We start from the raw sequence: 10,137 nt of genomic DNA, 5'->3' as shown, positions 1-10,137 counted from the left end.
AGAGGAGGGGGCTATTTTCCAAGGAGAGATTTAACCTGGAAATAAAGAGAAATTTCCTGACAGTGAAACAATCAACCCATGGAACAGAAGTTGCCTTCATAAGTTGTTGGAGCTTCATCACTGGAGGCTTTCAAGAAGATATTGGCCTACAATTTGTCAGAAATGGTGTAGGGTCTCGTCCTTGGGTGGGGGGTTGGATTAGATGACCTACAAGGTCCCTTTCAACTCTATTATTCTATTCCTATTCTTTTCTATTTCTATTTCTATTATTGTATTCTATTGTCAGGCAAACAGGAGCATAGGTTGCCTTATGCAGGTGCAGACAAGCTAGTCAGGAACACAGGAGAATTATGAGGTAAATCAAACAGTATATAGAACACACAGAAGAAAAAAGGCGGGAAAAAGGGAAACTCCCCTTTTAGGCTTACAGCATTCAATCACAGAGTAGATTGCCTCATGCATTAACAGACAAGATAGTCAGGAACACAGGAATATCGTGAAGTAAATCAAACATATACAGAACACAGAGAAGAAAACAGACTAGATGACCTACACAGTTCCTTTCAACTCTGCTGTTCTGTTCTGTTCTCTGTTCTCTATTCTCTGTTCTCTAATCTCTAGTCTCTATTCTCCATATTCCATATTCATATTCTGTTGTCAGGCAAACAGGAGCATCATGAGGTAAATCACAACACCCACAGCAGCCAATGATAGCACATAGCCTCATGCAGGATCCCACACTTTCTACAAGGGAGCTGTGTGTGTACATGCTTGGTGGCCACTTGTGTGAACCATCCCCAATTCTCTCTCCCCTCCCCCCACGTTCACAAAGCCAGAAACTCTGTCCTAGAATATAAAATGAGAATGGACCCCCATCTTCTAGCACTGATGATGTTACCTAGTTTGGTCATGAAATGTCTGCCAGAAAACCAGCAATGTGTCAGGTCCTGTAGATTTCTCTCAGGGAGCTTCCATTCTGGTGTGTGTGTGTGGGGGGGGAAGGCTTGGGGGATTCTTTTCATGGAGTTTTCCTTTGTTCCTTTCCTGTCTTGATTTACCTTTGGGGGAAATGGGGAGGAGGGGAAGAATGTGCCTCTGGCCATCTGTTTTGTCTCACCACTGGAGAAGCAAGATCATGGCACCTGGGAACTGCCTGTTATCACCTTCTCAGCCTGAAGTTCTCACAACATCTTCGCACCTTGGGATTGGCTCAAAGTTGAACTGGACATTAGGAGGGGCCTCAGAGAAAGCAGTTTAACCTAACACTTTGGCCCTGGAAATTCAGGTTCTGCTTACACTCTCTCTGCTATCACCCTCTTCCAATAAAAGTTCTCTTTGAAATGTTTTTCGTTTCAAGAGTTCTGCTTTCCTGGGAAAGCTTGTGAGACAGGAGCTTACACAATGTCAGACAGCACCAAGAACCCCTCACTTTAACCCTGAGCTACAATTCCTCTATTGAAACTCCATCTTTTTTACAGGGGCTCAGTTACATAGAAGTCAAAATATCCAACTTCACTTCATGCTCAAGTCCATCTCTGGGGATTACATGAAGTCACACAAACATGTTTTTCCCTTTCTGGTATGCAAACCAATCTAGTAATAATTCGGGAGGACAATTGCTCTTCTTTGCAATCATCAGTGAAGCCACAATTCTTATTCCCTGTGGGTTTCTGTTCACAAAAACCTTCCGAGAGAACAAAAGGCTTTAAAAAACTGGATGTGTCACCTCACCTTGTCTTGCAAAGAGCTCACTCCTGGGTTTGATGAGACTCAACTGGTCTTAGCTTTCTCTTCCATCACATCCCAAACACTTATTAAACACTAAGGATGGTTGATACAAATTTGCCACAAAGCCATCCAGGTGGAAAGGCCAGTGTCTCTTGTGCTAAAGCTGTGGTGAGATTTCAAGTGCTACCTGCAATTCACCTTTTGCACAAACCGAGATTTCTGATCTAGGAGGGAAGGTGAGAAGAATGGCTGGGCTGCCTCTCCTGCTTCTGCTGCTGCTCTTCTGGCTCTTACTTCCAACTTCTGCTAAGAGGATGCAAACCGTATGTGTGTTGACAAAGTCTTTGGAGATTCTGGAGGACTATTACAGGCCTGGTGATCTTATTATTGGTGGGAATTTGCCCCTAGCAACCATTGTTTTATCCTTCAACAGCTTACATTTTCAGAAAGACCCATTCAAGCATCTTTTCACAATTCTGTAAGTTTTTTTTTAAAGATACAGAATGAATGTTTGCTTTCTTTGGGATTCAGGAACTCCTTTCAGAAACACTGGTCCTGATGAGGTTTACAGTGTCTTAGAGTAAATCTTTGCACTCTTTTCAATAAAGATCCAAGCTCATAAAAGAGGATAGAATCCTTACTCTTTCCAGAATTCCACCTGGTGAACGGGATGAAGCATAAAAAGTAAGGAGGGATAACATTTTAGAAGTTGTGATGGTCTAGTTATTAATTTGGATAGAAAGTCATGGTGGAAAAGTCAAATAAAAACCCCTTATCCAGTATGAGATACAAGTCATTGGATAAGAGGGGGTTAGCAAATACATTTCCTAAATAAAAGAAAATAATAAAAAATACAAAAACAAAACTCAGTTTTGGAATCAGTAGTGCTCATAAACAATGGCTTTTAAGAAATCTATGCTGTGACCCCCACTGGGGTCTTGTGCTCAGCAATGGTTACTTGTCCTGAAGAAACTTCTGCAAGGGAAAACAAAATTGATGACCTGCTACAGGACAAATTGGGAAGGATTACAGTCACAGTAGCCTTGAGGGCTGCAAATGACCATAATCCACATCCGTATAAATAAAAGAGGGTTTGGGGACTAAGATTGTGATGTATGCTTTCTTAGGAAGCCTAGGGTGGAACACCTATAATATTAATTTGGATAAAAGATCATGGTGAAAAAAGTCAAATTAAAAACCCAATCTTTATCCAGTGTGAGATACATGTCATTGGATATGAGACGGGTTGCAAATAAATTTCCTAAATAAAAGAAAATAAAGAAAAATGCAAAAACAAAACCCAGTTTTGGAATCAGCAGTGCTCCTGGACAATGCTCTTTGGGAAATCTACACTTTGGCCACCAATGGAGTTTTGGGCTCAGCAATGGTTACCTGTCCTGAAAAAACTTCTCAAGGAGAGAACAAAATTGATTACCTGCTAGAGGAAAAATTGGGAAGGATTAGTGTCACCAGAGCAAAGGGAGGAAGGGAGGGATAAGGGGTATCAAATGGTCTGTGATTAGTATAGACAGTTTAATCAAGAAAGATCCTTTAAAATACATTCAAAACCAAAGAAATTTGAGAGTTATTCCAAAGAACAACACAAAAGACAAGAAAAACTCCAACAGCATATATGAAAATCCCTGTAATAGTTCCTCAATGTTTTTCTTACCATAGAGTCAGGCCCAAGAAATACCAACAGTTTCTGGCCTTGGCTTTTGCAGTCACAGAGGTCAACAAGGATCTGGTTCTCCTCCCCAACATCACCCTTGGCTTCCACATCTATGACAATCACCAGATTGAGAGGGAGATTTTCTTAACCAGCCTCTCCCTGCTCTCCACAAGAGGCCAAATGATTCCCAGTTACAAATATGACCTGCAGGACACTCTACTCTCTGTCATTGGAGGTCTCAACTCCCAATCCTCAAGACAGATGGCCTCCATCTTCAGTATCTTCAAGGTCCCACAGGTAAGACGGCCTCTTTAGATACAGATATGGAGTAGACAAAGATCAGAAGCACCCAGAGAACCCAAAGATTAAACTAAAGGTATTTTTGCAGGGCACATCATGAGCTGTGACTCTTAGTTTATGCTTCATGAAAGGCTAGTCATCCTTTTAGTTCCAGTTATTCTCTGTATCAGATTGATTGTTTCTTCTCTGACATATCATAAATCAGTCAAAATGAGTAACCGTTGACTCTTCCTAAGAAGGGAAGGAGAATAAACATGCCACTCAGAGTGTGTCAGCCTGACCTATGGATCAAAAGCCACACAGTGGTGACTCCTAAAGTCCCCATAATACTTTACTTTGTCTTTGAAAGAGGATTCTCATTTTCTCCAGCTCGGTGTTGGCTTTGAGTTCTCTCAGGGAGAGAGAAGAGTTTATCCCTCCTTCTTTCGGATTAATCCCAAGGAAACTCCTCAGTATGTGGGATTAGTCCAGCTGCTCCTGTATTTCCAGTGGAACTGGGTTGGGCTTCTAGCCCCTGAAGATGACAATGGAGAACGTTTCATTTCAACTCTCATGCCAATGCTCCAGGAGAAGGAGATCTGCCTGGCCTTCATTGGAATGTTGAAATTAGATTTTCTCGTTTCTACAAAGTTGAAATTTCTTCATATTTTCAAGACTTGGTCAAAAGCTGAAGTAATTATTCTCTTTGGAGACTCCAGTAGCATTACAAATATACTGGCAGTGATGAATGTTCATGAACAATGGACAAAGACAAGATTTTGCAAAGTTTGGATCTTAACTTCCCATTGGAAAGTTAGTATGATGGGATCTCAAGACTTATTGAAAAGTATAAATCCCTTCCATGGGTCTTTGCATTTTAGGGACCACACTGGGGAAATCCCAGAATTCACCCATTTCCTCCTGTCTCTAGACCCTTTCAACCCACAAGGGGACGTCTTTCTCCCACAATGGTGGGAAAGGGTCTTTGAATGCAAGTTCTACAAACCAGGTGGAATTTCTCCAACCCAGCAAAAAACATGTACTGGAAAGGAGAATTTGCAGAATCTGCCAATGTATGTATTTGAAACAGGCATGACAGGAGAAAGTTACAATATTTACAATGCTGTTTATGCTCTGGCACATGCATTACATGTAATGTATGATTCAGGACCACAACCAGCCCTGATGAGGCTTGGAAAGAGGATCTCAAATGTCCAGTCATGGCAGGTAATTTCTGTGACTTTTTATCTACTCCACAGATCTTTAGACAGGAAGCTTCCCATATGCATTTCTTCAATTGCTGATTCAATGTCCACATGCTGCCATCTCAGTACAGATTAAAACAGCAATTACTTACAAACTATAATACAGATTAAGTATATGGTTTTGTTGAAAGGGGGCAGAGGGGAGAATACTGTCAAACCCTGAACAATCTTTCTTGGGTGTCCAGGACGTTTCAGAGAGGACTTGTCATTCAAAAGCAAAATGACAATATGGGTGCATTTGTGTGAGATGCTTCAAGAGGTCAATTGAAGTCCTGGTGGGCTTATCTGCAGTTAACATTTTTTATTTGGTTATAAGATAAAAGACACAAAATACAAAAATAAATAGAAAAAGGATAGGAAGGAAGAGGGTAAAAGAGAAGTGAGGGAAGAGAAAAAGAAAAGCAGTAAATTCCCATTCTTTCTGTTGCAGTAAAATAAGGCATTAACATCAAACCACAACTTTTTGCTTTTCATAATAATGTGAACAAGCCATTTCTATAAAGATCTATCAAACTAATCAATAAAAACTAAGATCAAAATTTCATTTTTTTCCACATCAAACTTTCAAGTGGTCTCCATGTAGAAATAAAAGTACTTGTATTCTTTTCTTTAATCAAAATAGTCAATTTTGCCATTTCAGCCAACCCATCAACTTCTGCAGCCCTTCGTCCATGTTAAGAATCAAAGTGTCCTTCCATTTTTGTGCATACAATAGTCTTGTTTCTGTCAATATATATAATAACTAAGTTCCAAATTTCTAGTGGTGAAGAACCACCTGTTTCCCTCAGCCCATAGCCTGCATCCCACCTGTAAGAATACACTCGATTCTATTCATTCTAACTTTGGTTTAAGTTTCTATGGCTTATCATCCTGTGGGACCTCACCCCATTTGTTTAGTTTGCCATTTGTTGTATTGTTCAGCTTGTTGTGTGAAAACAACCTCTGTCAACCTCAGCACACAAAGTAGGATTCAATGTGATTCAAATGCGCTCTTGGTATGAAATTCATCAGAGGGTTATTTGCATCAAAGAATAAAAGTTTAATCTCTCTAGACACTGAAGTGACAAATCAGGACAGGTGTTTCATTTTACATGGTCTCACCTGGTCAGACCTGCTTCCTGCATTCTGCTATCTTTGACTATGAATTAGAGAAATTTAGTGGGGTTTTACATTGTTGTGATAGGAATGATTTAATCACTCCTAATCTGTCATTTACTAGACCTGGAGCCAAAGGAAACATTTAAAAATGCATGTAGCCAAGTATCACAGCAGCAAAAACATGCAATAAAATTTGGCATTAAAATCTTTCTATGAGGGATCATTCTGGTAAAACTAGAGTGGAAGAAGCCATGATCAAAAGGCCCAATCATAATGCTTCCTCTTTCATGGAGAAGGAGTAAAAAATTGAAATTGGAACTCCTCTAGTTTCTAAGCAGATGTCCTAAGCTGATGGCCAACAAAGAATGATAGAAGCCAATGATACTTCATGTGAAGCTTTCAGCCAATTTTTCCAATTTCTGAAGATTTCTTTTCTTTCAGATTCTTTACTATCTGAGGACTGTTCAGTTTAACAACAGTGCTGGAGATGAAATCTCTTTCTCAGAAAATCAACTGGGTTCTGCTAATTTTGATCTTCTCAACTGGGTTTTCCTCCTCAATAAATCTTTTGTGCCCATGAAAATTGGGAAAATAGATCCCAGGGCTCCCCCAGGCAAGGAGTTCACCATAAACTCTGATGCCATCGTCTGGGCCACAAAGGTGAGCAGGGAGGAAATGTTGGAAGTTTAGGTCAACATTGATTCTCTCCTAGGGATGCAGAACATCCTTCTAACTTGAAAAATGGTCAGTTGAGTCAGAAAATGTGGCAGTAATTTGGTGAATAACCTGCTTTGCATGTAAAAGACTTGAGGTCTGATTTCTGTCAAGCCACAAATGGTTGCAGTTGGGAAGAATGTCTGCTTGAAACCCAGGACACAGTTAAAAAATGAGTCACCCCAAAGAAGAGGGAGTCAAGCTATTCTCCAATGCACCTGAAGGCAGGATAAGAAGCAAAAAGTTGGAAACTAGTCAAGGAGAGAAGCAAACTAGAACTAGGGAGCAATTTCCTGATAGAACAATTAATCAGTGGAATAACTTGGCTCCAGAAGTTGTGAATTCTCCAACACTGGAAGTTTTTAAGAAGAGATTGGACAACCATTTGTCTGAAGGGGGATAGGGTTTCCTGCCTAAACAGCGGGTTGGACTAGAAGACCTCCAAAGTCCCTTCCAACTCTGTTGTTTTAGATTCTAGATTCAAGATGCAACAATAAGTTCCCAAGACCATTCCGATTCAGTTGGAGCCTCATGACTCTTTGTTTGGAAATGCTGTAGCTCAATGTCACAATATTTCTTTTGTAGGTCCCACTTCCAATCCCCAGCATCTATTCGTGGGTCAGGAGTGCCACTGGCCTTAATCACCAGGGGCTGCTCCTGGTTTCTGGTAGACAATGTTGAACTATTTCATTGGAAAAACATAGATATAGGAATATGGCATGGAAATAGGAATTTGGAACCAATAAAAGAGACTATTTGTAGTTCAGGGTTAACATGAGGAGTCCTTGGTGCTCTCTGAGCCTTGTTTACTTGCCAACGTTTCATGATCCAAACTTGGTAACATTTAGCAGTGATGATGTTATCTAATTTGGATAATAAAACATCTGCAAGAAAACAAGGAAGCTCAGAGAGTACCAAGGACCCCTTAATTAGGAAATGAATTAATGAAGCATGTTCATTGCTTAGGTCATCTCAAGAATTTCTCTTGTCTCTTTCAGACCATCCCCTTTGCCAGGTGTGGCAGGAAGAGGTGCCATGCAGGAGAGAGGAGAAGAGTTCCAGAGGGCGATCCGGTTTGCTGCTACCAGTGTGATGCTTGTCCAGAAGGGACCATTTCTAATCAGACAGGTAGACCAGATTTCAAACGTGGACCTTTCTTTCTGCCACAGCAGAAAGAGGACAGTCATATCATATCTGCGGGAAGGATAATCTCATGGCAGATGTCCCTGAAATCCTTAGACAAATGTTCTTGATTTCAGATGCAGCTCACTGTGAACCCTGCCCAGAAGACCAATATCCCAACAAGGACAAGGACCAATGCATTGCCAAGAAGATCCACTTCCTTGCCTATCAAGACACACTAGGATGCACTTTAATTTCTCTCACTCTTTTTTTCTCGGTGACCACATCTGCAGTCGTGCTGATTTTCTATAAACACCATAATACACCAATTGTCAAGGCCAACAACCGAGATCTCACCTACATCCTCCTGGTCTCCCTCCTGCTCTGCTTCCTCTGCTCCTTCCTCTTCATTGGTCGACCTGGGAAGATCACCTGTCTCTTCCAACAGTCTGCCTTTGCCATTCTCTTTTCCCTTGCGGTTTCCTCTGTTTTGGCAAAAACTGTCATGGTGGTTCTAGCCTTCATGGCCACCAAACCAGGGAACAGGACAAGGAAATTCTTAGGAAAATCCCTGACCAACTCCATTGTTATAGCCTGCCCCCTGCTCCAAGCAGTCATTTGTGTCACCTGGTTGGCAACTTCTCCTCCATTTCCCAACATGGACTTCCACTCCTTGGTAGGAGAGACCATCTTGGAATGTAATGTAGGCTCAGCTTTAATGTTTTACACTGTCCTCGCTTATTTGTGTTTCCTGGCCCTGGTCAGTTTCATGATAGCATTTCTGGCTAGGAAGTTGCCTGACAGCTTTAACGAAGCCAAGTTCATTACTTTCAGCATGCTGGTCTTTTGCAGTGTTTGGATCTCCTTCCTCCCCACCTACCTGAGCACCAAAGGGAAGTCCATGGTGGCCGTGGAGATCTTCTCCATTTTGGCCTCTGGAGCAGCTCTCTTGGCTTGTATCTTTTTACCCAAATGCTACATTATTCTTCTGAGGCCCCATCTGAATTGTAGAGAAAATATAATAAGAAACAAAAATCTCTAGCTAATGTAAGGATTGGCCTCATTAGATTTGTCTGAGGTAGGTCAGGATGTTCTAACCTAGGTTTCACAGAATAACAAAACAGACTCCTTTTCCCGCAAAAATCCATTTTTATTTGGTTAATGTAAATCCCTAGCATTCACATCAGGGATGGGTTCTAGCCAGTATTATCGCCAGTTTGCTCGTGGGCATGCTTCACATGTGCGTGCTGGATGCACACTGCACTCTGATGCGCAGTTCAATAGAAATTGTTTTGGGCATCTGCAGAACTCAAAAACAAGATAGCGGTGGTGACTGAGGTGACCGGGGAATCAGTTTGGAGGCATGGCTGACCTGGGTTGCTGCCAGTTCTGTGACCCAGGCTGGCATACCACTACCGGTTCAAGCGAACCAGGCTGAACCGGTAGGAACCCACCTCTAATTCACATCCAGAAATGTCCCGGCGATAAGCCTTTCAAGGTTTAAATGCAACAACAGACCTTATCAGTCTTTGGATAGTTGCCAGGCCGAGAGCTTCTAGTAACAATGCTGTACAACGAAATACCTGGGAAAGAATCTCTGTGAGGCACAAACTCAGATAAGCAAAACTTCACAATAATAAGCAGACTAATTGTCTTGTGCAAACACCAATCCCCTTTTGCTCCTATTTATTTCCTATGGGAGGAGCCATTCAGCATCCAATTGTGCCTTTAATCCTGAGTCAACCCCAGTTCCTTAATTGTTCCCTTCTCCTGACCTTTCTGCACATGTGCACATCTGGAACAGGCTCCAGCTATTCTTCTGCCCCACTTATCTCTGACTCCGAAGGTAGCTGATAAAGGTCAGACGGCCCTGGCCCCCTCTCTGCCTCCGACACATAGCACTCATAAGAGCCTTCTCCAAACTCCAGGACTGGCCCAAGTTACTCCACAACCTTCTTCTTCTCCGAGTCTGCTGCCAATGGAGCTGGCAGATTGCAGGCCACAATAAAGGAGACACCTGCAAATCACCCACTCCTTTGACATGTAGTGGTTTTAAAGCAATAAACAGCACATTGAATTGTTTTGCTTCTCATCCAAGAAGCTTCTTCAGAACCGAAAAAGCTTATTGGATGAGACAGTGAACTGAAGAAGTCTCTTGGATGAAAAGTGAAACGTCTTCAAGGAAAAACCAAGGAAGTCTGAACTAGGTAAAATCTTAACAGGTAACGAAGAAAAAGAAATTAAAGAACTTTATGCCTA

The 10,137-nt window shown here is 41.6% G+C and overlaps 1 protein-coding gene across 1 annotated transcript; it reads left to right on the top strand.

The window, feature by feature from the left end:
- Positions 1 to 676: 676 nt before the first annotated feature.
- LOC309384070 (vomeronasal type-2 receptor 26-like) lies at positions 677 to 8,920 on the top strand (the record flags this gene model as incomplete). The annotated part of the gene is made up of 5 exons (XM_081937253.1): positions 677 to 681; positions 3,406 to 3,697; positions 6,484 to 6,702; positions 7,755 to 7,884; positions 8,016 to 8,920. 5 exons carry the CDS (start codon positions 677 to 679, stop codon positions 8,918 to 8,920), a joined length of 1,551 nt encoding a protein of 516 aa, XP_081793379.1.
- Positions 8,921 to 10,137: the final 1,217 nt, after the last annotated feature.

This window comes from Natrix helvetica (genome assembly GCF_964273705.1).
Source record: "Natrix helvetica genome assembly, chromosome: 1".
Taxonomy (NCBI): Eukaryota; Metazoa; Chordata; class Lepidosauria; order Squamata; family Natricidae; genus Natrix; species Natrix helvetica.
Note: the sequence above shows the minus strand (reverse complement) of the source record. Positions and strands in the feature narration are given on the sequence as shown.